The 26,122-nt window shown below is 35.8% G+C and overlaps 4 protein-coding genes across 6 annotated transcripts; 2 read left to right on the top strand and 2 right to left on the bottom strand.

Moving 5' to 3' along the window:
• Positions 1-6,067: 6,067 nt before the first annotated feature.
• LOC130746479 (vacuolar protein sorting-associated protein 2 homolog 1-like) lies at positions 6,068-9,451 on the top strand. The gene is made up of 5 exons (XM_057599115.1): positions 6,068-6,224; positions 6,443-6,573; positions 6,790-6,894; positions 8,749-9,009; positions 9,140-9,451. Exons 1-5 carry the CDS (start codon positions 6,188-6,190, stop codon positions 9,278-9,280), a joined length of 675 nt encoding a protein of 224 aa, XP_057455098.1. The 5' UTR covers positions 6,068-6,187; the 3' UTR covers positions 9,281-9,451.
• Positions 9,452-10,315: 864 nt separating this feature from the next.
• LOC130744849 (RING-H2 finger protein ATL39-like) lies at positions 10,316-10,747 on the bottom strand. Its single transcript, XM_057597011.1, has one exon. The coding sequence runs from the start codon at positions 10,745-10,747 to the stop codon at positions 10,316-10,318; it is 432 nt and encodes a 143-aa protein (XP_057452994.1).
• Positions 10,748-11,565: 818 nt separating this feature from the next.
• LOC130746478 (probable 2-oxoglutarate-dependent dioxygenase AOP1) lies at positions 11,566-12,995 on the bottom strand. Its single transcript, XM_057599114.1, has 3 exons — positions 12,616-12,995; positions 12,148-12,469; positions 11,566-11,918 (listed from the first exon to the last, which is right to left on the bottom strand). Exons 1-3 carry the CDS (start codon positions 12,975-12,977, stop codon positions 11,667-11,669), a joined length of 936 nt encoding a protein of 311 aa, XP_057455097.1. The 5' UTR covers positions 12,978-12,995; the 3' UTR covers positions 11,566-11,666.
• A 4,640-nt stretch (positions 12,996-17,635) lies between these two features.
• Positions 17,636-25,494, top strand: LOC130746477 (uncharacterized). 3 transcript variants are annotated; one of them, XM_057599113.1, is made up of 10 exons: positions 17,636-17,875; positions 18,409-18,538; positions 19,350-19,524; positions 20,108-20,151; positions 21,331-22,311; positions 23,077-23,268; positions 24,145-24,465; positions 24,597-24,653; positions 25,101-25,246; positions 25,348-25,494. In XM_057599113.1, the coding sequence occupies exons 2-10, from the start codon at positions 18,443-18,445 to the stop codon at positions 25,364-25,366; spliced, it is 2,031 nt and encodes a 676-aa protein (XP_057455096.1). In that variant the 5' UTR covers positions 17,636-17,875; positions 18,409-18,442; the 3' UTR covers positions 25,367-25,494. The 3 variants fall into 3 exon arrangements, with proteins under 3 accessions (XP_057455096.1, XP_057455095.1, XP_057455094.1); XM_057599112.1 differs by having other exon boundaries at positions 17,637-17,875; positions 18,409-18,571; positions 21,343-22,311; XM_057599111.1 differs by having other exon boundaries at positions 17,637-17,875; positions 18,409-18,571.
• The last annotated feature ends 628 nt before the right edge of the window (positions 25,495-26,122 follow it).

The following is a 26,122-nucleotide window of genomic DNA, read 5'->3' as shown; positions in this document are numbered from 1 at the left end:
GCCCAGCAAAACATCTTCTTCTTTGACTGGTTTCATGCTTATACCATTAAGAAGAAAATCCCTTACCCTTACCAAGTTGACATGATTAAGTGGCAGCTTAAGGATGGTAAAGAAACTCTTTCAAACCTACCTCCTAAAACTCCTTTCTTCCTTAAAGGAGCTCAATCTACATCTGTCTTGGCTTCTCCCTTTAAAAATAAGGAAGAAGAAGGTGAGGTCACCAGCAAGGACATCAAAGACCTCATGGAACAAGCCAATTATACCAACAAATATCTTCAGACTCTTGGAGAATCTCAAATGCATGATGATTCGTCTTCTAGGAAAGGAAAAGGAAAGATCAAGATTGAACCTTCCTCTTCCTCAGATCTTGATATCCCTAAAGGATGTCAATTGGAGAAACCTCTATTCAAGCCTTTCCAAATTAGTAGCCATTCTAGGCATTCGGCTCAATCTCTTCGTGCCAAAACTGAATCCGATAATGAGCTTCTCCAAAAGGTTGTTGAGCAACTGAAGCTTCTCAATCAAGTGATTCCTGAAACTCCTACCCCGGAAGCAGTTGCTGCTCCAACAGCTTCTGAAACTTTAATCCGTCGTATGGCTACACGTAATACCTCTACTTCTTTGAACAATATTGAAGAAGGAGAGTCGGACGTGCAATCTGTCAAGAGTATTCCTCCTGTCAACACAGTTATTCACAATTCTAAGAATCAATGGAGAAAAGAAACCAAACTCTATTATCCTAGAGCCACCGCTCCTGATCATCTATTAGAAGAAAAGAATTCTTCAAATTTCAAAAGCTTTAGCGCCAACAATGTCTATGAATGGAACATTGATGGTGAGAACGAGTATGGCATCACCAAAATCCTCCAAAATATGACCATGGTCGCCACTGCTTACGAAACCTCCAACAATTGTCCTGAATCTCTTATTGTTGAAATTTTAGTTGCTGGTTTCTGTGGCCAACTCAAAGGTTGGTGGGATAATTATCTTACTGAAGATGAGAAGAATCAAATCTTGACCGCCGTCAAAACTGATGACGAGGGTAACCCTATTGTTGAAGATGGCAAACTCATTTCGGATGCAGTTAACTCTTTAATCTTCACCATAACCCAACATTTTGTTGGAGATCCTTCCCTCATCAAAGACAGATCTGGTGATCTTTTGTCTAATCTCAAATGCAAATCTTTGGGTGATTTTAGATGGTATAAGGATACCTTTTTGACCAGAGTCTACACCCGTGAAGATAGTCAACAGGCCTTCTGGAAAGAGAAATTCCTGGCAGGTCTTCCTAAATCTTTTGGCGACAAAGTTCGTGAAAAACTTAGAAGCCAAAATCCTGGGGGAGAAATCCCTTATCATACCCTTAGTTATGGCCAGCTCATAGCTATCATTCAAAGAGTTGCTCTTAAAATCTGTCAAGATGACAAAATCCAACAACAACTCACCAAGGAGAAATCTCAGAATCGCAGAGATTTGGGAACCTTCTGCGAACAATTTGGTATTCAGGGTTGTCCCAAGAAACCTAAACCCAGAAAGCAAGATCCTCCTAAACAACAATGGAGAAGAAGATCTAGCAGAAATGATCATAGGAAACCCAAACCTAGATCTAAACCCCAATCCTCGCAAAATCCTCCTGAGAATAAACCCTCTCAAGAAAAAAACGTCACCTGTTATAACTGTGGCAAGCCAGGCCATATTAGCAGGTATTGCAGACTCAAAAGAAGAATCTCTGAGCTTCATCTTGAACCATAAATTGAAGACAAAATCAATAATCTTCTTATTCAATTTTCTGATGAAGAGGAGTCTGCCCCCTCGGACTCTGAGGTCTCTGAAGACCTAAATCAAATTCAGAATGATGATCAATCATCATCTTCCATCAATACCTTGACCAATGAGCAAGACTTACTCTTCAGGGCCATTAATTCTATCCCTGATCCTGATGAGAAGAAAATCTACTTGGAACGCCTCAAATCTACTCTTGAAGATAGGCCTCCCAAAAGTCCTATTACTACCAATAAATTCAATCTCAGAGATACCTTCAAGCGTCTTGAAAAATCTACCATCAAGCCTATTACTATTCAAGACCTTCAATCTGAAGTCCATACCCTTAAGGCTGAAGTTAAAGGCCTTAAACAAATCCAAACCAGTCAGCAGCTTATCTTAGATAAACTGACTGAAGAAAATTCTGAAGGATCCTCAAGTTCTTCATCAACTCCGAAATCCGCTTCTAATGTTGGTGATTTCCTAGAAATTATTAACAATGTCATCATTCAGAAATTCTATATCTATGTCACAATCATTATAGGAGATTTTATTTTAGAAACTCCAGCACTTTTTGATACTGGTGCGGATTCCAGTTGTATTTCTGAAGGACTCATTCCTACCAGATATTTTGAAAAAACAACTGAGAAACTCAGTGCTGCTGAAGGTTCTAAATTAATAATCAAATATAAGATCCCTTCGGCTATTATCAAGAATGATAGTCTTGAAATTGAAACTCCCTTTTTGTTAGTCAGAAATTTAACCCATAAGGTTATTATTGGGACACCTTTCATAAAAAAGCTCTTCCCTTACAACACTGATGAGAAAGGCATCACTGTCCAACATCTGGGAAAGCCTATTCTTTTTAAATTCTCTAAACCTCCCTTTAGTAAGACCCTGAATATTATATCTTACAAGGAGAAGCAAATCAATTTCCTCAAGGAAGAAATCTCTCACAAAAGTATTGAAATCCAATTACAACAAACCTCTGTCAAAACAAGGATTGGAAATATTCAGAAATAACATATCATATCCGTAGTATGGCCCAAATATAGACTTACTGCCACACAGGGACTTACTGCCTTAATGCCTCCGCTGCAGATATGATCATAAGTCTGAATAGTAATAATCCTAGAAGATCTTCAAGAAAGGTTTTCATTTTAGTTTAGTTCAAAGTGTACTACCAGTCTAGATCCGTTACCATAGTGCTTAATTATGTAAGAACAAAGCTGATAAAAAACTTATATCTAACTTAATTAACATGTTCCTACTACCAATGGGATTTTCTTCTTTACCATCCTTTTTTAGTTTCTTTTTATTAATAAATATTATATTAATAAAAATAAATAAAAATTAATATTATATTTTTACGATGATAAATAACTGAAGCTAATAAAAATATTTAAAGTGATAATAATTTTAATATTAATATTATATTGGTATTAATGTGAAAATAAAGTAATGTTAAATATAAAAATAATTATACAAGTATGTCTTTTTATGTCATTTTACAATTTTAGCTTGTTTAACAACTAGTTTTACCAAACACTTTTGTTTCAATCACGTAGTTTTTCAGCTTTCAGCTAGCTTATCAGTTTTCAGCTATCAGCTAGCTTATAAGCTTTCAGCTAGTTTTTCAGCTTTCAACTAGCTTATCAGCTAAACATGCCAAACATAGCCATAAGATATCTCAGGTAGCTTAAAGCTTAAAGCTTAAAGCTTATAGCTTATTAAATATATTCTCATTTTTATCATTTATTTTATCAAAATTTCACCTTTAGCCTTATATGTTTTCTACTAAACCTGTTTACCTACTCATTTTCCGATATACAAAAAAAAACATATTTATTTATCAGTTATCACATTTGTCTCATATGTACATCTTTCCCGCACAGAAATAATTACTACTTCAGAATAAAATAAATAAGTTTATATTACAAATTACAAATTATTTGTTTTATTCTATTTAATTTAATATAAATATAGAAAAGTAAATAAGTAAAAATTAATATTATATTTTTAAGATGATAAATAATTTGAGTGAAATTAAAAAATTTATAATAATTTTAATATTAATATCATATAGGTATTAATGTGAAAATAAAGTAATGTTAAATATAAAAATAAAGGCTTAATTGCAACTTTGGTCCCCAACGTTTACCAATGCCACGATTTTGGTCCCCGACGTTGTAGGCCGTGTGCAACGTTAGTCCTACCGTTTATTTCTTAATGGAGGAGGCTTACGTGGACGTCCAGTTGGAGAGAGAAAGGAAGTATGAGGAGAGAGGGAAGCATGTGAGTATCACGTGACCCTTATCTGAACCCATTATACCCAAACCCCTGACCTCCCTGGAACGAAGAAGGTAACGCGATTTAGATCCCTAGGGTTTCAGATTTGGGTATAATGAGTTCATATAAGGTTCACGTGAGTTCACGTGATACTCACGTGCTCCCCCCTCTCCTCAGATCTCCTTTTTCTCTTCAACTAGACGTCCACGTAAGCCTCATCCATTAAGAAATAAACGGTATGACTAACGTTGCACGCAGCCTACAACGTCGGGGACCATCCATGTAATTAAATTAGGTGGGGACCAAAATCGTGGCATTGGTAAACGTCGGGGACCAAAGTTGTAATTAAGCCAAAAAAAAATTATACAAGTGTGTCCTTTTATGTCATTTTACAATTTCAGCTTGTTCAACAACTAGTTTTACCAAAACACTTTTGTTCAAATTACGTAGCTTTTCAGCTATTAGCTATCAGCTTTCAGCTAGCTTATCAGCTTTCAGCTAGCTTATCAGCTTTTAGCTTTCAGCTATTAGCTAGCTTTTCAGCTTTCGGCTAGCCTATCAGCTAAACGTGCCAAAGGCTATGTTTGGCATATCATTTCAGCTAGCTTATAGCTTATTTGACTAGCTTAAAGCTTATTTGACTAGCTTAAAAGCTCTTCAAAAGTGTTTGGTGAATGAACTTATTTCAATAGCTTAAAGCTTTAAGTTATAAGTTATTAAATTTATTCTCATTTTTATCCTTATTATTTTATTAAAATTTCACCATTACCCTTATATATTTATATATTTATAAAAACACTAAACATATTTTCCCCTCACCCTTACGTATGCAGTTCTCGCCACCATTTCCGCCACACTGCTGCGCACCACAAGTATTAAAAATATTACATTAGTAAAAACAAGTAAAAATTAATATTATATTTTTAAGATGATAAATAACTTGAGTTAAATAAAAATATTTAAAGTGATAATAATTTTAATATTAATATTATCTAGGTATTAATGTGAAAATAAAGTAATGATAAGTATAAAAATAATTATACAAGTATGTTCTTTTATGTCCTTTTACAATTTCAGCTAGTTAACACAGTTTTACCAAACACTTTTGTTTCAATCACGTAGCTTTTCAGCTTTTAGCTATCAGTTTTCAGCTAGCTTATCAGCTTTCAGCTTTCAGCTCAGCTTGTTGATAAGCTTTCGGCTAGCTTATTAGCTAATTTGACTAAAAAAAACTCTTATTTAAATTGAGATATTTATAAAATATTATTCAATTGGTTCTCTATCAATAAAATTAATTTATGAAAATTTTAATGAAAAATAATACAGTATATTTTAATTTAAATGTTCTGATATGATAAATGCGTATAGATCAGTGTTTTAAGACTCGGCTCGGACCGGCCGGTCCGACCGGGACTCGGTGACCTGACCGGTCCGAGCCACACTTCAGACCGGTTAAGCAAGCCACTCGGCTGGAACCGCTTTAAACCGGCCGGTTTAATGATCAAACCGGTGACTCGGCCGATTTTTTGATTGAACCGGCGAGTCACCTTTTTTTTTTTTTTGGTCAATGCCAGTCGGCCCAGTCCCCCTTTTCATGTTTTTTTAATTTTTTTTTAAGTTTGTTGACGTTGGGCCATTCAAATTGTTTTTTTGGAAGCCCGTTTATCTAATTATTAAACATATTGGGCCATTCAAATTGTTTTTTTTTAATCCAGTTATAAACATTTTGTATGTAGTAGGAAAAAACCTTGATATTATGTTCAAAATGCTGCCAGGAGGGTTCGAACACAAGCCATGGAGGAAATATGGAGGAAACCTAACCACTGCACCATTACTATGTTTTTGATTGGAGACGGATTTTATTAATTATATATTGCATTGGACATTTTTTATGATTTTTAAATATACACCGAGTCAAGCAATCGAACCAGTGACCCACTGGTCCGACCAGTGACTCAGTACCCGACCGAGTCGATGACCGAGCCGAGTTTTAAAACACTAGTATAGATTGAGAACTGAGTAGTAGTACTATATGATATAGTTGATGCAAACTAAGTGCAGAGAGAGTATAACATAGGACACAGAATCCAGAAAACAGGGTCTCTTGCAGAGTTTGAAGAACGCTGAGTGAGGCAAGATGAGTTTTCTGTTCGGCAGTAGAAAAACTCCAGCAGGTACTTTTCTCTTTTTCGGTGTTTCCCAGATTTTGTTTCACGGGTTCGTTGTTGTTGTTGTGAGTTTTGATTGTGTTGATTGATTGAATGGAGGGGTGAAAATTAATGGGTTGGTATTGGTTTGTCTTCCCAGTTTCAAAAAATTGTCTCTTTGATTAGGAACTAGGTTGTTTTGTTGATGGGTATTTTTTGTTTTTTTTTTTGTGTGATTGTGATAGAGCTTTTGAGGGAGAATAAAAGGATGCTAGATAAGTCCATTAGAGAAATTAAAAGAGAAAGACAAGGCTTGCAGAATCAAGAAAAGAAGTTGATTGTAGAGATCAAGAAGAATGCTAAACAAGGACAGATGGTATCATTCCTCTTATTTATTTATTTATTTATATATTTCTATTTTCATTATTATATTTGGTATTCTTAAGCAGTGATTAGTAAATAGAAATTTGTTGCTTATATAAGGATTGTGGTTTGGTGTAGTGGGGTGATGTTAAGAATTGAGATGATTTGAAATTATATGGATTTTTTGTTCTGGTTTAAGCTTTTGGTGGGTTTGGCTTAAATTTGTCAGGGGGCGGTGAGAGTGATGGCCAAGGATCTTATCCGAACTCGCCATCAGATTGAAAAGTTTTACAAGCTTAAATCCCAACTCCAGGGTGTTTCTTTGAGAATTCAGGTTTGTTTAGCCGAACTTTGTTCTGTTTATTAGTCACAGAACTTGAAAATTTTGATCACATTAGCAAATAATTTAAAGATTTTGTCTTCGGTGTTGCATTACTGTGATGCATATATGTATCTTTTACAACTGACTTCAGATGAAAATACTAATAAATGAAAGTTTCCTGGTTATGTTGCACCAATTTGTTCATAGTGTATCAAATCTAAGATGCAGGCTAGTTTAAACAGCTCAAGTATCATTTTTCCATGTCATGTATTACCTCTTATTTTTAGTGTATTTTTTTGTATCTTCTCCATTTTAATTTAAAGATCTATCATGTTTATTCAATTTTGGGCTTCAGTTACCCAAATAAATGAGTTATGCTGGTTTTATTTTCCACTAGTTACTTAAATAAATTAGCACCTATGAAGAGAAATCATACTAAAATCCTTCGTGGATGATAAGGGGCTAGAGGGTGGGAACCAAATTTCACAACTTGTCTCAAAGCGATTAAATATTCGAGATATTTAGTTATTTTTCATCTGAAAACTCGTATTCCTCGTGGAATTTTGATAAACTCGTCAAGATATTTGACTGTAAAAGGATGAAGATTCATCTGGTGTGAGTATGACCAATATTTTACCATCTAAGATACCAAAAGATAAAGTTATAATAATACCGTGGTTGAAATTGAATATGGGAGGAGTAGAAAGGAATCTTCAAGTGCAAAAATAGATGCTAGCTTTGTTTGAAGTAGCATGCTCGGGATGGTATTTCAGCCATTGTTTAGAGTCATGTATTGGAAATAAAACATATAACAAGCCTTGAATTTCTTTTAATTAGCTTATGGAGTTATGTAGTTAATATCTACTTACTTCAATTTGTGATATGAATTTCTTAATTATTTTATTATGTTGTCTTTTATAAATGATGCAGTAACTCTGTCTATGATCAGAACCCTTTAACTGTCTCGAAATCATATAATGGATTGATAAATAGTTAATAATTTTATGTCAAAACTAGTTTCAAGGTAACAGATTATCCATTTTGTGTTAGCAAGAGATTATATCTAATGTAATCCTTTTGCTGAACTTATGTTGCTCTGACTATTTTTATGTTGGAGGCTTCCACACTTTTACAATAAAGAGGGTCTTTTGATTTATAAGCATTTGAAAAAACAAAAAGGGCCGTAGAAAGAGATATGTTTTGAATCACACAGTGATACGCATACTGCAGCAGTCTTGTTCTATATGTTTCAGTTAAATGTAATTCAGTCTACCATAGAAGGCTAGGCTTTGTTTTGAATTAGGGATTATCCAAAGGGATTTGAAATCTATAAGGTTTTCATCTATGTTCCTTGGTTAATTGGCAGTCTACCTGATATCGTTGCCCTTTCTTTTCTTTCCCATTTTCTCCAGTAGATATGACATTATAGATGATTCATTTGCAACTTTGGATATATCACTGCTCATTTAGTCTACCCTAATCCGGTTACCATTTTCCTTGACATTTTCACTATAACTTCTCTGACCAAGCAGCTCTCTGGGCTACACACTATACCTATAATAAGCTAAGGTCATGACTCTCCAGGTCACACAATCTTCGTCTCCAACTCATTGGATCACGTTTTCACTTTTCAACCTTAAATATGACCATATATCACAACCTAAATCAGTCTTTGATTCATCCACTTCTAAAATTCTCTCACCATTACCAAACTATTCCAATTACCAGCAACCAAATCAAATACTAAAAACACATTATCGCTTCAATCTCCAACAATGACAGCCCTTAAAAATTATTATCTTAAAAGTTTGTTAGATTGATTGCATTGATTATAGCATTTAAAAATGACTCTTGTGTCAATTTCAGACTCTAAAATCTACCCAAGCGATGGGAGAGGCTATGAAAGGAGTAACTAAGGCAATGGGTCAAATGAATAGGAGGATGAATTTGCCTTCCTTACAGAAGATAATGCAAGAGTTTGAACGGCAGAATGAGAAGATGGAACTGGTGTCTGAGGTGATGGGAGATGCAATTGATGATGCTCTGGAAGGTGATGAAGAGGAGGAAGAGACAGACGAGCTTGTCAATCAGGTTCTTGATGAGATTGGAATTGATATCAACTCTGAGGTAAGTTGTTGTCATTATTATTATTATAACAAAAGAGCTAATTATTGATGAAAAGAATTCTTGCTCCTCTAACTGGATGGAAGGTGTAAAAATAATAACGGTACACATATTTATTTTGTTCAATGTGCAGCTTTTGCATACCCCTGCATCAACCTCGGTTGCTGCACCAGCCGCAAAGAGCAAGGTTGCTCAAGCTGAACCAACAGGCAATGACGACAGTGGAATAGATGATGATCTACAAGCTAGGTTAGATAACCTGAGAAAAATGTAATTGTACAAAGGTTTCGAGGAGATGGTTTCAAAGAAGCATGAAATGGAATTAGGCACTGTTATTGTCTCATTTTATTATCAGGTTTGAAGCTATCTTGCATGTGTAAATAGTAATGCTAAAATTACAAATTGACTTTCATCAATACAAGCACGGAAGAGTTGTTGTGATATATATCAACTTTGAAATTCTGGACCTCATCTTTGTAATTGATCTGTCCCCTCTATAACTTGTTACAACTTTGATTTGGATGTCATGTTACAATATGATTCGTATGAAATCGTGTAGACTGACCTAAGTGATCAGTCCGTAAAAAATTATAAGTCGGTTAGTTCGGTATCATCTATAAAAATAGGCATTTTCGTCCATGAAAGATAGAAATTGATCCATTTAGTTCATGAAGGATGAAAACTATGATCAATTTAGTCATTGAAAGATGAAAAAAGTGATCAATTCAGTTTTTGGAATGACTAAATTGAACATCTTTTCATCTTTCATGAACTATTTTGTGTATTTTTATTGTTGAGGGGCCGAAATAACCCATTCCTACTCTTTTAGAAACCGAAGTAACAATTCAGTCATGTTAAAAGGTTTAACTAGAACTATGACTGAACTCTTCAGGGATTAGTTCCATTAGTTGTTTACCACTTTAGCTCCATTGTTAATAGGATAATAAACTGATCCTACTTGAAATAAATACTTGTACACAAATCAACTCATCGTAGGAAGTTTTAAATCTTCGAATTCACAAAACATATATATGTGAGGAACAAGGAGGGAAGTTTTAGTTTATGAAGGATTAAGATGCTCTGATCCGAAATAGCGTCTCATTTCTTGTTCCACCATTGAGATTATGAAAGGTCAATTAAAATCCTCCCATATATTGTTACATATGTCATATCTATGTATTTTTTAATTGACATGACATGATTTCATTAGCTAAGACAGGAAATGACACACTATTTGGGGATAGAGGATCTTGATCCATATTAGTAGTGAGGTTGTAGTGAAACCATGGTATTCTCATAGTCAAAAAGTTCAGGAGTTAACTATGACCGTAATCATCTCATTATTTGTCCCTGTCCCCTTTGGGGATGCCACTTTGTCAATCTGAGTGCGGCACAGTGGACAACCGGTCTGAGAGCCAAGCCACTTATCAATACAACATGTGTGGAAGATGTGCTTGCAACTATGAAGCTTTCGGACACTTTCGTCTTCTTGAAATGCTGTTAAGCAGATAACACATTCAGTCTGGTTTGTGCCTTCTGTTGTTGCAGCCTCTGCCTCCTTGTACATGAATGTGATAGAATGTGACTCTAAACTCATGAAACCAGATATCTTGTCAGCAAAAGATGGAGGAGGAGGTGAAAAGGGATTGGTATTACAGCACCATCCAAGCATAGTGAGGGTGAAAAATGTCAAGGCAATTAGAAATGCTCCAAGTATCAGAATCGCAGGGAACGGAAACATTTTTTCTTATGCCAAAAGTGTCAATGTAAAGGGAAAAAAAGAATATGCAGAGACACTTAAAGAGCATGGTTGACAATTTCTATAAGCACAACAAGAACCAGTTCGGTCTCAACAAAGCTGGAACAGGTAAAAGACATGATTTATGGGGATATGCTTTGGAGTGAATAAAACAAGCGTTATGTGCTGATTGACAGTTTGAGTGAATGAATAGAATTGGCACTTAGTGATGGATAAGGATAAAACTAGTTGTATTGTTCCAACTTTCAAGTACGAAAACATTTGTCCCCCCTCAATGATTCCCAAATCCTCTTCGATAAAGCCAGAAAAGGAATAAGCGAGTAACATTGGTGGCATCCATTGAATATTAGAGTGAAACTTTCATTCTTTCCTTTTACATACTTTTACATGGTTAGATAATTTCACCGACATGTCCCAACAGAGCCGGTAGATAGTTGTTCTCTTTAAGCATTTAGTCGAAGGTTTAATATTTGGATAGTGTGTATGAAAATGATTTGTTGAAAGAGACCTACTCACTTAATGTGATCTTATAGCCTCGAGGGAATTATTATCATTGCTGCTATCTATGAAAGTATCTACATTTTTTAAGAGCATTGTTGTTTAACCAGAAGAATCAAACATTCAACCTGGATATGTTCCAAGCTGAGTGTAACTATCTAACCTGGATCTGCTGCACAACCGACTTAGCGTTGTCAGGTTGACGATGATGCATAACTTTCTTGTAGTGCTAGGAACATTTGAACATACAACACTTCTATATGAGGTACGCCGTACGCGCGCACTCAATGATTGCAAGTACATATATAAGGCAGAGTTTTATTAAGTCCATGGTAATTTATCTATGGATTATTAACATTTGAAAATAGAAGATGTATGATTATGAAACACGATCATTGACAGTTTAAACACCACAGTAACTGCGCAGAGCAAACTTGTCTCCCTCCAGGCCTTTTTCAGTATAGTAGTACTTGAGGAACTCAACATGATCAAAAGGCTTAAAGAGCAAAGGGTGTTCCTCATCTACCAGCTCCTTCGGGGCTTTTACCATGTACCCTCCTTTGGGAATAGAGAAGAATCCTGTAGCGTATCTAGCTTCGCTCCCGGTCATCATCACTCGGTGTAAGGGTGAATGCAACCTCCCGTTCGACCATGCCTTCAAATTTCACATCACAATTAATTTTATAAATTACAAATTTTCAACATAATTCAATCATAGCGATGATAATTATTTAAGGCTGTCTACCGTGGACCAAGAAAAACATGGTTCACAAGTTAAAATGACTTCTTTACAAATAAATTTTAGCACATAAGGAACAAATTGTAAATGACATGTCATGTAATGTCGGTATTTCAATGAGATATTTAAGGTGAATATAACTTACATGGAGAGAATCACCGATCATGACGACGAAACTTTGTGAGGAAGGCTTGTAGCTTATCCATTTTCCATCTTTGGTGAGCACCTCCAAACCCTCCACATGATTTTGGTACAAAATGGTCACAATGCTTTTGTCTGTGTGTATGTCTAGGCCTACCTTTGTGTCAGTGGTTTGAGGGCCTTTGTATTTCATAAACCGGAGGAGGCAATTGGTTGAGTCAAGGTGCTCCTCCAAGTACTTTTCAACACCCAAGCTCTCCAAAACCATCTTCCTCATAATCCGGTCCATCTCTGAGAGTTTCTCAGAGAATGAATTTATAGTTTTGCTGGCAAATTCAAAGAAAATCAAGAAATGAGAATAGCAAATATATATCAGCAATAATGTACGTACCACTTCTTTTTTTGTGTATACACCTAAATATATATAAAGAGAAGAGAGAAAAGTAATAGACAAGATATATGTGACACGTACCTAAAACTTGGGTTTCCATTAGGCCACAAGATTTTGGTCATGGTTTCAACGTTCTCAGAGACATCTGCGTCGTCAATGCCCATGCTCTCATATAGTGGGATCATAGGATACTGACCAATATAACCATGATAGGTCTTGTTAGACACGTTGAGTTGCTTGGTTTGTAGAGGGAGATCAAAGAGATCTTCTAGTTGAGTGAAAACTTCCTTGCGAAGATCTAAAGGAACAACTAGTGTATCAAAAATTGCTTCAAAGCAACCATAGTCTACTAGTGCCTTGTGAACTTTGGATTTCACTGCCTCCCAATTAGCCAAGTCATTGAGGTTAGTGAAGTCAATAGCCGGAAGCTTTTCTGAGTCCATGTCTTCACTTTTCCTTTTCTAATTTGATCACAAGATTGAAGATATGAATGCTTATTTAAGCTAGCTAGGTTTGAACCAATATGGTAATAATTGAGTTAATTATTAGCACGCTCACATGATATCGACCAAAATGATAAAATAATAAAAAATGTATTCGATCTATTAGGTCAGCACCAATAATTATACATTAAATTAGTAATAAAATGAATTAAAAAGTATCAGCCCGTAAAATAATTTATTAGAAATAGTTTGTTGACTGACTTGAATAAACTTAAATGTTAATTCAAAGTTTTAAAATTAGTGATAAGATTTGGTTGAGTACCAAATTAGAAAAGTAATTAGTATGGTTCACGCAGTTAATCTTTTACATTATACTGTTATTTGATGAGTTTTTTTTTTTTTGAAACTTTTATTTGATGAGTTTACTCTACCCCTCATTAGAGATGGCAGAAAAATCCACACTTACGGGGCCTGACTCAAACCCAACCCGAATTTCGGGCGAAACCCAACTTCTTTGGGTGTGGGTTGGGTTTGGGTTTCACCCGAATTATAAAACCTATTTGAGTTCGGGTGTGGGATTGATTAAACCCGCACCCAAACCCGAAGTCTTATGTATGTAATTACCAGCCCTTATATATATTATTAAAATTACTAATAAGTTGAGTTTTCTTTAATTAGACATTTAGAATTGCGATGTTTATAAACAAACACAAAGATATTCCAATTGGATAATCAATCATACATAAAAAGAAACATGCAGTTAATCAATTTGGGGATATAGATAAAAATGAACGAACATTTAGATTACAAAGAGGGACTATGGTGGCGGTTACCTTCCGACGACCTGTGCCAAGGTTTTGACATAGCCATCGATGATATCGTCCCTGGAGTAGTCCTTGAGGTAGTAGCTATCGGGTTTCTTCATGACGACGAGCCAGTGCTTGAGGTCGCAGGCATCGGGCGCGATGGTGGTTTCTTTGAGGGATGAGGTGGTGGAGAGGGAGCGGAGAGAGGTGGAGGAAGGGGTGGTTGTGGTGGAGAGGGAACGAGAGAATAATGGAGCGAGGGTTAGGGTTTTGGGGAGGACACGGGAGAAGATCGGAGTCGCCATTTTCGTGAACAGAGAGTGATGAGAGAAAGAGCAGCAACGAGAAGTAGCATTGTGGTTTTTTTTTTTTTAATCCGTCTACTTCATAATTAAGTGGAAAATAGCACAGAGGTCTCAAAGACAGAGAATACAAAAGAAACGGCATCAGGAGGCACCTCCTCAATTCACACTAAACCGACGAATGAGTAACCCAAAAATCTGCAACCATATTACTATATCGCATAACGATAACTAAAGACACATAATCAAGCGAATGACATAACCAAACACATTCTTGAATACTATAACATAAGTATGAGCCGTCATCAAGAGGTTTATTCCACCGCTAGAAGAGTTGAAGACAATTCGTCTCAAATATCACTGAGCTTAAGACAAGCTGAGAAGGCAAGGTGATCGCTCAACGAAACACCAAAGCTTCAACCACCCCGACCGAGGGTGCCATAACATGAAATGCTGCTGCAGCAGCAAAGTCAAGACCCTCGGAGTCGCAAGCAACAAGACCCAAACCTCCCACTTCACCCAATCTGAACGAAACATCAAAGTTGAGCTTGTTGACACCCTTCGGAGGACGCTGCCAAGAAGCATGTAGCTCAACATCAAGTCGTATCACCGCCGCCGCTGGATCAGTGGATCTTGAAGAACAACTTCATAAGAAAAACGTCTCTCCCCAAATACTTGTTTATTTTCGGCCTTCCACAACACATACGACCCAATTTTCCAGCAAGTAAGTGTCTCCAAATCAGCAGAAGATAGGATCTGCTGCATACAACTAGAAAAATCATAGAAAACATCCACCCAAAGGGAGACAGGATGCCCAAACCAGAATATTCGTCTAACAGGGCTCTGCAACCATAAATGGTCAATCGTTTCATCATCCACCCCACAAAAAGGACAAATCGGGTCCACATCCATGCCACGCTTGCGAAGGGCCTCTCTCACTGGAAGGAAGCTCGATCACACCCTCCATGCTAGATCCTTGCATCTGGGGAGCGTCGGGCTCCTCCAAGTTTTGAAGTATAATTACCATCAACCGAATCGGATGAAAAATGGAGCATCCCCTCCCCCCCCCCCCCCCCCCCGCCAAGCAAAGGAAGAGGGATAGATAAAATCTGAACAGCGGTTGTGAGACAAAAAACAAACTCTACCAATTTCTTATTCCACTTTCTCTCTAAGGTAGCCACGAGATTAGAAACATATTGGATTCCAAGCAACCATCAGGGAGCCAATTATTACACCTCACATCAACCTGGTTACCATTACCAATCCTCCATCTCGCACCCTGCAAAAACACCCAACTAGTACTCAAAATGCCTGGCCAAGCGTAACTAGGAAGAGACCCCTTCTTTGCATCCAAGATGGTTCCATTTGGGAAATAAGCACCACGAAAAAACTTGTGCCATGAGAGTCTCTGTGTAACACCTCAATTTCACGAGGGTTAAAAATGTAATATCAACAATGAATAAAGACAATAAATGCCATAATTGCAACGAAAAAAGTCAGAGCAATTAAAAAAACAAACGAAAAGCCTCAAGAGAAAATATCCAAAAACCGAAATAAAATACCCGAGTCAAGATTCTAGAGTCACCAAACAAAGTGAAACTTCACGAAAAAGAGTAATATCAAAACTGAAAGGTAAATGACAATAGACTCGATCAAGAACAGTTCCGAAAAGTCCAATTACATACATTACCCCTAGACACTTTACGTCTAACTGGTGCACGTTAGCGATCTCATCGTAGTGTCTGCATCCAACTGTCATACGTCATCATGCGGGAGAGACGGTGAAAAGACCAAATGAATATTTATTTTCAAAAAGACTAAATGAATATTTACAACCAACAAGATGTTAGTCCAGGAATAAGCAAGTTGACTCTCTTGTAAAGAGGATGATACAAGTTCAAATTGTGGAAAATAGGATTGTTGAGAAAGACAAACAATCATTTTTTAAACGGGGGTGACAACATCTATTATAAAACAACATGAATATTTACCGTGTAACTAACTACAAATAGTCAAATACTTACAAAATCCACTTTATTTAAAATTGCACTAAACATTAGAATGAAGAAAAACATAGTCATAACAAGTCAAATCGTGTCAATAACATAACAAACCAAAATCAAAATCCTATCACTTAAAATAAACAAACAAATAATTAACACACATATTTTATGAACACACACATTTTTTGACAATCCAAGTAAAGAATGATTTATCGAAAGATCTCTACTTACTTAATGTGATTCATAGTCTTACGAGTATTACTTTAGCTACGGCCATGAGAATACTTTGAGAAAAAAAATTAATGAAAGTAATAATCATATTAATTAAATGAGTAAAATACACTCACCCCCCTCAAGATTTGCAAGAATGACACTCCACCCCATTCTTTTTAAAAATCTACACTCCACCCCATTTTTTATAAAGGCAAATTTTAGTGACGAAAACAAATTCCTCACTACTAAAAACTAATTACTAATTAGTAAAAATTTAAATAAATTTAATGCATATACACTATCATACATTAATTTATGAAAATAATTTTACTGAATTAAATTTAAAAAAACCATTCACTCTGTCTGTTAAGTCCACGTCCAATCTATCTCCAAATCATATTTCTCACCACAAACGGCCACCACCAAGCCTTTACTCCCTTTAACACGGCTCCACTGTCCCACAATGTGAAACCCCATGGCACCTCCATGCCTCAAAGTTTTGTTGCAACCTGAACCCCAGAACGTGAATCGCACATCCCTAAAGCCACTTGTTCAACTACTTTTTGTGAATTTCACCCCTTGAAGTTGTGAGCGAACGCTATGTTGGTCTTAGATATTGTTGGATTTTGTTAAAAACGATGCTCCACCGCCTCGTTGGGCTCTAATAACCTCAGATCCACTTCATATTTTCATAATTTTGTTTCTCTATTTTCTTCACCCATTTGTGTTGCTTTTTTGGCCTACAACCCAATTTTGAAAATTGGAGGTATAAAGAGATTATTTTGATTAAAATTGAATTATTACCAAATATGAAAACACAAGCATGTTTCACTATGTTCGAGATATGGTTTGTAAATCGGGCAGGTGTGCTATTGCATAATTTGCATTATGAATTTACGGAGGAAAAACGCGATTGAGAGAATGAGGAGGATTGTGATGTTTTCATTTTTAAATTTATTGGATTATATTGATTTTTTTTTTGAAATTATTGATTAACAATTTAAATAATAACTAATTATTAATGAAAAATATTTTTCGTCACTAAATTTGCCTCTATATAAAATGGGGTGGGATGTAGATTTTAGATAAGAATGGGGTGGAGTGTAATTCTAACAAACCTTAAGGGGGGTGAGTGTACTTTACTCTAATTAAATTGAATTTATGAGAGAAATTAGCAACGGATGACTTTTGAGAGAGACAGACGTACAGACAGAGCGAGTCCAAAAAAAATCCGGAATCGAGGGCCTGAATTCAAATCCAGTTCACGAAATTTTCAAATCCGTTGCTAAAACTAACCTCTGCAATGCACAGCGTAATCAAAAAGCAAACCCAAAAAACACTGTCACCAACACACACAAAATTTTCTAAAAATATAAAAAAATTAAATAAAAAATTGAAAAGTCACATAAAAAACAACAGAAATTTCCGCTCAAATTCATTCATTCTCCTTTTGCTTTTCTCAGAAGTTTCTTCCTTCCTCATTTTACTGCTTGGAATTCGTCACTCTCACTGGAGATTTTCACTGGCTTCAGCAGCAGCTGCTACTGTTTTGAATCGCTTTGTATTCTTCTATGGTGAGTCAAATTTTGAATTTTTATCATCTGGGTTGTGTTTAATTCTGCTTTTTCATCAACCCCATTATTGCATTTTGTTGTCTGAGGAATTTTTTGTGGCGTTTGTGAATTGGGTAGCATTTGCATGTGGATGGAGTGAGTGTTTATGGTGTTTTTGGTGGTCAATTGGTGATTTGGGCTTCTGGGGTGTGGTTAATTTTTCAAAAAGATTCAATTTTTGTTGTTTGTGATGGCTGTGTTGAAAATTGAAATAGAGGAGTTTTTGTGTGTGTTAATTTTGTTACTTTGTTTGTTTATCTGGGTTTTACAGATTGTTGTTTAATTGAGGTGCATTTGTGAATTGGGTAGCATTTGTAGTGTGTGGGTGCATGTGGAGTGGTGTTTTGGAGGTCAATTGATGATTTAGGCTTATTGGGTGTGATTGATTTTTCAAAAAAATTCAATTTTTGTTGTTTGTGCTGCTTGTGTTGAAAATTGAAAGAGGGTTTTTTTTGTATGTTAATTTTGTTACTTTGTTTTTCTGGGTTTTACAGATTGTTTACTTGAGGTGCATGTGGTTGATATCCTATGGAAACAGTGGTTGGAATTGAGGATAATGATTTTGGGAAGCTTGGAGACAGTGGGATTGATAGAAGCAGTTCTGCTTTGTCTTCACCGAAGCAGGTTGCTAACCCAATTGTATACAAGCTCGTACGGGTATATGTTTAGTTACTTACTGATTCAGTTTTTCAATGTAATTTGGATTTGCATTTTTTCTTTTTTTAGTTTTGTATGCTTCAGGCATGAGGAAAATTTGAAGCTTTTTAGTTTGATGAAAACTGTCCAATAGTCTTCTAGGCATAATCAAGATAAAGGGAGTTCCTACGGTACTCTTAGGTTTTCCAGTATAACACCCTTTAAGAGTTGTCGAACTTCTATAAGTTTATTTTTTCCAGCCTTATAAAATCCTGTTCTGTTGGACTAGTGCCCTAAACATCGTCCGTGTAGTGTTCTGATGTTTTCTTTTCTTCCATTTTTGTGTCCCCCCCCCTTTTCATCCGAATAAAAACTTCATTGTGTTCGTAATCTCATTATTCTCGGTGCATGACCCTTTTGTTTGCCTAATATGTTTAGTTGCATTCGTAATACCTTGAAAGTTTATCGAGTAGCGGCCTGCGATCTGTACTATGAAGTATCAAAATACTTGATGGCTTCATCTTCCTTTTATAGTCTAGTTTGTTTTACTACTTTGTTGTTTTATTTAAGTAAATTGATCAGAGCTCCTTTGTTTAGTTTCATCATCTTCCTTAACTTTAGTGATGACCAAAATGGAGTGTTGAGATTTGATAGTAAAAGTATGTTGAGATTTAGTTTGATTAAATTAAAGAGAAAACGAAATCAGATTCAAAGTTAATGTTTTATTATTTGGTTCTGTTATTTATACTTTGTCGAGGGTTTTTTCACAATTCTACTAGCTGTCTGATATGATATTTAGGTTGAAGGTGATGGGAGGTTAGTGCCTGCAACAGATGACGAAGTGAAGAAGGTGGAGGGTTTTCTTGAGTATGAAAACAGTGAAATGCGTGTTGTTGCAGATACTGGACAAAGTCTGGAGTGCATATCAATTGAGCGATCCTCTTCTGGGAAGCTTCGATTGGAGTGCCCTGAAGGTGTGTGCTTAACCTTTCAGCTGTACAAATTGCTACTCAACCCTTTTTAACAGCATGTTGATGCATTTGTCGAAGCATTTGCAGTAATGGTTACAATCGAGGGATTTCCGTGGTGATTGTTACTGTAGTTTTATTTCTGCTAAAACAAGGGATTTTAGTGTTGTTTTTGTCTTGTATTTTATTCATTTTATGACTACAATTTGTGTGATGGTATTTTTAGCTTTAATTTTTTTGTTATAAGACACTCCTTTTCTAAACACATGGGTTATTTAGGGTAAATGTATTTTGTTTGTAAAGCTGTTGAACGCTTGAATTTGTTCCTCTCACATATCATGAGTTTGCTTGCCACTGAATGCATTCTTGTTATTCTTCCCATAAATTATTGGCATGTCTGTGACTATAATGGGTAGTGGAAATTGTTGATGGAATCTTGATGAACTTGACTTCTTTTTAGTTATATGGTCGTAGCTGCTCTTAAAGTTTAGGCTAACCAATGGATGCCATGTTGGCTAACTTATTCATTTCCTACAAATATCATTCTCCGTATTTTATTCAACTAATATCCTGGTCGTTTCACAATTAGGCACCGCAGAAGCAGATTTGGGGAAGCTAAATGCGAGGTTTCAGGTATTTGGCTCTCTTTTCTCTTCTCTTATTTGTTCCGTCTCTCTAACGTTTAGATTCCTATTTGTTTCTTATGCCTTATAAATTTTTCAAAGGCATAAACTATGCTTTGACCCAGGAAACAGTGAAAAACTGAAAATAATTAAAAGCTTTTGTTGAAAAGTTCCACATTGTCTAGAGATATGGCTAAATAAGTGTTTATAATTTATAAAGGGTAGAGCAACCTCACCCTAGAGCTAGCATTTGGGGCCTGACCGGATTCTAAGAGCTTTGAATCCTGGAAACAAAGTAAAAACAATGGGCACTTTTGCAATTAAAACTGAATACTGCAAATGAAAATTGAAACCAAACAAACCCCTACCTTATACAGGTAATGTGGTGAGAGATATTAACAAACAACTCCATGCATTAATAACTAAGGATTTTCTAATTAAAATTTAAAATTACAAGGTTAAATACTTTGTGATGCTTTAGTTTAGCAGAACTATAGCAAATATTTGTGCTTGGATTTATGTACTCGTATTGCAACGTTTTTATCCAGGACTCAAGAAGAAAGTTAAAATAGGCACTCCCTCAGTTTCTTTTTAACTGTCCAGAAAGAGAAAAAACACACACATATTAAGAAATGCAATTAATATTGTTAATTTTAATATAAATATTTCTTCTTTTATTTCTTTTCCTATTTTACCTTCTAAAGTGTATTGTTATCTCTTCTTATTTATTTATTCTTCTCACAAAGGCATTATTGGAAAAAGATCTGTTAATGTTCTCATGATATTTGAAAATATCAATTGATGCTCTCTTGAAATTCTAAGTGGACAAATCTATATAAATAAATTTGTTCTCTTTGTTCTCTCCAAGTTGACAGTTACAGAGAAATGGAGGGAGTATAATACAACATAGATTTTTTCCTTGTCTGGAGTATGTAATTATGTGTTTGTTTGGATTTAAATTTCTGTATGAGTCTTTACCTTGGATATTTTGTTTATCATTTATAATATTGTATGTAATTTTATTTGAGAAGTAGTTAATGAACTCATACTTTCTTAATAATATTTTGTTTTTTTTGTCTTGGGCTTTGGGTTCATAGTTTCTGGCTTCTTACCTGCAAGTCTGCATATCCTGATATTTATTAGTATTATGTTTTCTAGGTTCCTTCTTAACCTCTAAAATTTCTTGTAGTACATTGAACAGATTTTGCAAAAGGTCAAACATGAAGAGAAACTTCGCCTGTCATCTGGATCACCTGTTCATTCTCATGTAAATATAGAAAGCCAGTGTTCTGCTGATAAATTTCCTGTCATAGATGGGAAGGTTCAATCTGGAACTCTCAACCAGGAAATACCTTCTATAGCATCAAGTTTAAATTATAGTCATAGTAATCAATCTGGGAGTATAGATCAGTGTTCCAGACCTTCAGATGGAGTGATAGAAAGTGGATCATCTGCTTCTGCTGTATGTTCAGCTTTGGAGCCTGATTCTTCAATGGTAGATGAAGAAATATGCTTGGACAAGCTATCAATCAGAGAACTTCATGAACTGTTTAAGGTAACTTTTGGTCGGGAAACTACAGTGAAAGACAAACAGTGGCTGAAGAGGAGGATTTCCATGAGTTTAACTAACTCATGTGATGTCTCAGCGACAACTTTCATTGTTAAAGATAACAAAATGATTAGAAAATGTGAAGAAGACTGTTCTGGAAACGTGAATGCTGCAGATGTTATCTCTGTGGAAAATGTGGCAGGGGAAGAGGATAGCAAATTTAAGGATTCATCTGCAGTGGAGGATTGTGGGTTTGAGAATAACCCAAGTGTTACTGAATCAAGTCTGGAAAATCTTAATATGGAACATGAACTGAGTGGTGAGGATCACCTAAGAGAACAAAGAGCTGCGAAAAGAATGCGGAGGCCCACTAAGAGATATATCGAAGAGCTCTCTGAAAATGAATCTAGAGAGCATAACCCTAGGTTGCCAAGTTCTAACAAAAATATGGGATTTGGACATGTTTCTCCAACTTCATGCGCGAGGCCTGCTGGGAATGCTTTTCCAGAGGCAAGAACATTTATCACCAGATTAGACTCTCTTGGAGGTTCTGGCATTCAAATTCCTTGTGTTTCTCGGGTTCGAAGAAGTCGTCCAAGGAAAAATCTCACATCTCTTATGGTAAGTGATACTTTTTAATGCTTAAACTCATAAAAGTAACACATATATTTAAGTTTTAGCTTTACCCCCTGAATAAAGAATGGTTCTTCTTGTTCATACACTCTGTTTCTTCCTTCTGTCCTTATTGCCGCTTTATCTCTGATGTTGAAATTAGAGAGATTTAGGTAGAGATGGAGGGAAGGATAGAACAAACACTGAATAATTGAATAAATTATTGATATATGGTGTAATGATGTCTTGATGTGTTACAGAATACAACGCAGTGAACTGTGTTTAATTATTTATACTAGTACAGGACAGGACTGCTAATTTCAATCAGACAAGGAAACAAATCAGTGCATAAAATGAAATATGAAAACCTTTTTTTTTTAAGATCATCTAAGATGTTCTAAAATATTCTAAGATTTAGTTAATGATATTATAAGATATTCAAACACCTGATAATATTGTTCATTTATAAGATAAACTCCGTAACTCCATTAGCAAGTTAGTTCATTTGTTGAGTGATATACATAATGCTTTTTCCCTTTTGCTCCAATTTTCATTTTGATGCCAAAGCTAATGCTTCCTATTAATGCTGCCTTTGGGCCTTGCTGTGTATGATTTGCATGCCTAGGTAATGTCTATTTCTTGCTGAGCATCTTCCCAGCGCTGCTTTCTAATCCTGTTTTGATTTTCCAGCAATCTCTTGATAGTTCCGGAAGTACCTTCGTTGTATGATGGTTCTGACTTCTGGAAAATCTTATTTTATTTTGTTACGAACAGAAAACTCCAAGTCTGTTTCAGAAATTCCATCCAACTGGTGTGGGTGAGGCTGCAGAGTTGGGTTGTAAGGTACTCAGAGAGCATGGTTCTGATGGTGGTGAGAGTCAAGACTGTGGTGAGAGTCAGGACGGTGGTGAGAGTCAGGACCAGGTCTTGAAGCCAAGACCCTCGTGTGAAAAGGTTCATCAGCCAGTAAGTCCAACTAAGCCTCTACTAATGGTAGAAAGTATAGGGTTATTGTTCTTCTAAGTATATTTCTGAATTCGCTTCTGTATATTATCTTTATTGCATGCATAAACTCAACGTGATGTGGCATATGAAATTGCTATCGCAGTGGGTTAATGAAATTTTCTTTGAAGCTGTTTATCAGCTTTTGGGGAAATTATAATTTAGGAATTCCTAGAAAAACATATTTCCATTTGGGGACACAATCAACCGGATGAGTCGAGTCAAATATTATGTGGCTTACTTTAATACCTTTTCGTTGTTACTTTCTTATGAAACTATTTGTTTATAGAATTTCACCTATTATTACTTTATTGTGAAAATGAAAGACTATATTGGCCTGTTCTGCCATGAGTACCTCCCAGTTGTGGTTCATACTTCATACTGCCTCACTCCTTACTCTGATTACATATTGATTGATAATGTTATCAGGTTTAGGCACTCATTTTTTTCTAAATATGCATGGTTGACAGCAATTTCACTAAAAATAATTTCACTTGTAGCCTCTCTAAACAAGGTTCTCAGCTTTTTTTTTCCTCTTTCCAAGATTTTACTTCTTGTTTTCATATTTAGAGTATGTCTGTTACTTGCTGGGACTTCCTTGATATGGGGATATTTGATATGACAATTGACAAGTAATAGAGGTGTATTAGCTTTATATACTAGGTAATTGATGCGAGTTTTCTCACGTAACCCCTTGCTTCTGTACTTTTCAAGGCTCTAATTTGAAAAGGAGATAACTGACTACTTTAACACAATGCTGTTTCCTTTTATTTTATTCAATACAGTACCATGAGATAATCTTTTTCCCACTCGTTCTTTTTTTTGTTGGATGTGTTATAGTTTGCTTCAGAACCTGTTCAAGAGAAGCAGTGCTCAGCAATAGGCACAACTGAGCTACAGCAGGAATTGAGGCCTAAAAGGGAAGAGCCTAAAAGGGAAGAGCCTAAGAGGGAAGAGCCATCTAGCCATCCTTCAGAGGACAACATAGTTACTGTTCCCACTGCCAAAGGTGGAATGAGAAGGAAACATCATCGAGCATGGACTCTTGTTGAGGTAATGAAATTGGTTGAAGGCGTGTCACGGTGTGGTGCAGGGAAGTGGTCTGAGATCAAACGGCTCTCCTTTTCATCGGCTTCCTATCGTACCTCTGTTGATCTTAAGGTACTCATTTTGATGTCTGACAATAAAGCCATGTCATGTGAGTTTTTTGATAATGCTAAAGCTGGTAGCGTGTGCATACAGCTGTATTTCAGGCTTTGTTCTTGCATATATTGAATGCTTTTGCTTTGCAGGACAAGTGGAGGAATTTGCTCAAAGCTAGCTATGCGCAGACACCTGCAGATGTGGGGGTGAGTCTTTATGTCACTAAATTTAACTTGATCTTGCATATTAGGTTAAGTTAGGTTTCTACAGTCTCGTGACTTCTGCCGCATGTTTGGATACACGGTGAAGTAAAATCACAGTGGACAGCAACTTTTCTTAGCTTTTGCGACTGTCCTCCATGATTTTGCTCTCACTGTGATTTACGCCGTGTATCCAAACAAGCACCAGGACTTGATATGCTGTTAATGTTTTATTCCTTATGCAGTTTAATTTTCCAAATTCAATAGGCACGTTTTCGCAGTTAGCACATTCATCCAGTTCCTTTTTTTTTTACTTCCCTGAATTTCTCTTCCAAGTTACTTTCTAGAAATGGGATTGTCACTAGTCTTGAATTAGAAATTTGACATGTTACAAGTTCAGGTTTCATGACTACATTAGTCCCACTTACTTAATTCTTTTGGTATGAATGATAGATGAAGAAGCATGGTACAGTTCCCATTCCAGAGCCAATTTTAGTTCGTGTGAGGGAGCTTGCAGAGAGGAATTCTCAGGTGCCTTCTAGCTATATCTCAAGCAAGTCAAAAGCTGGTGCAGGGGTTGTGTATGGAGATAGATCAGGGTACTTGTAGTATTGTAAATAATACCCAATTACATATCATGAAAAATAAAAAAAAGAACTAACTTGTGCACTTCTTTAAACCAATCCCTTTTTGAATGCAGAGTAGAAGCAATGTTGTAGGCAGATGAGAGATTTATCAGATGTTTAATGCACTGAGGAAATGTTTAATAGCGTCGTGCCAGTTCTTCCCTGTGGCTGCTTTTGGTCGTTGTAAATTTTGTGCTAGTAATATATCCTCTAGTTTAGAATCATGTGCGTTTAGATACAGGCTTATTGGAGCTTAATGGAGATTTTTTTTTGGAAAGTTATTGGGGCTTTAAGACACAAACAATTACTCAAAACTTGTTGCGGACCTGTTTGGGGCTTTAAGACACTTTATCAATATGACAAAATTGATTCTTAAAATCTTCGTAACATCTAAGAGCAACATTACCGGTTGAACTAGGGCTTTTTCCAATGAGAGATAAAAATGCACAATCTTTTTCGCTATTAATTTTTTTCCAATTTCTAAACCCTTTTGAAGTAAATGGGCTTGGACTTCTAGAGAATAAATATTATGGAAAGAGAAGCATCTTCTTCGAGTGAGTACTCTAACCAAAGAAAAGTTTTAAGCCAATGAGTTTGAAATCGTAGAGGATGACCAAAAAGTGTGCTCTACAAAATTCATTTTGTTGATTAACAGGATAAAATTTCAAATTTGTGAATGTTTTCCAGGATCATGTATGAAACTATCAACACTATACTTTCTTGTCTAGTCCTCACAGATTTAATGATTCAATAAAACTTTCAACATTAGTATCTAAATTTGAAGTTTGTGCATTAAACAAAGGTAGTGCTTCTTCGTTCTCTCTCTCTTTTCTTTTGAAATATGTGTCA

Source organism: Lotus japonicus, chromosome 3 (assembly GCF_012489685.1).
Source record: "Lotus japonicus ecotype B-129 chromosome 3, LjGifu_v1.2".
NCBI classification, from domain to species: Eukaryota; Viridiplantae; Streptophyta; class Magnoliopsida; order Fabales; family Fabaceae; genus Lotus; species Lotus japonicus.
The sequence above is the reverse complement of the archived record's forward strand: the minus strand, read 5'-3'. Positions and strand labels throughout refer to the sequence as shown.

Bases quoted from the DNA above. Each gene is read 5' to 3' on its own strand.
- LOC130744849 (XM_057597011.1), bottom strand. From the start codon at position 10,747: ATGTTTCCGTTCCCTGCGATTCTGATACTTGGAGCATTTCTAATTGCC.
- LOC130746478 (XM_057599114.1), bottom strand. From the start codon at position 12,977: ATGGACTCAGAAAAGCTTCCGGCTATTGACTTCACTAACCTCAATGAC. The intron at 12,470-12,615 runs GTACGTGTCACA...TGAATTTGCCAG, and splicing joins AATGGAAACCCAAGTTTTAG to CAAAACTATAAATTCATTCT. The intron at 11,919-12,147 runs GTAAGTTATATT...TGAAATTTGAAG, and splicing joins TGATCGGTGATTCTCTCCAT to GCATGGTCGAACGGGAGGTT.
- LOC130746477 (XM_057599111.1), top strand. From the start codon at position 18,443: ATGGAAACAGTGGTTGGAATTGAGGATAATGATTTTGGGAAGCTTGGA. The intron at 22,312-23,076 runs GTAAGTGATACT...TGTTACGAACAG, and splicing joins AAAATCTCACATCTCTTATG to AAAACTCCAAGTCTGTTTCA. The intron at 24,654-25,100 runs GTGAGTCTTTAT...TATGAATGATAG, and splicing joins AGACACCTGCAGATGTGGGG to ATGAAGAAGCATGGTACAGT.
- LOC130746479 (XM_057599115.1), top strand. From the start codon at position 6,188: ATGAGTTTTCTGTTCGGCAGTAGAAAAACTCCAGCAG. The intron at 6,225-6,442 runs GTACTTTTCTCT...TGATTGTGATAG, and splicing joins CAGTAGAAAAACTCCAGCAG to AGCTTTTGAGGGAGAATAAA. The intron at 9,010-9,139 runs GTAAGTTGTTGT...TTCAATGTGCAG, and splicing joins GAATTGATATCAACTCTGAG to CTTTTGCATACCCCTGCATC.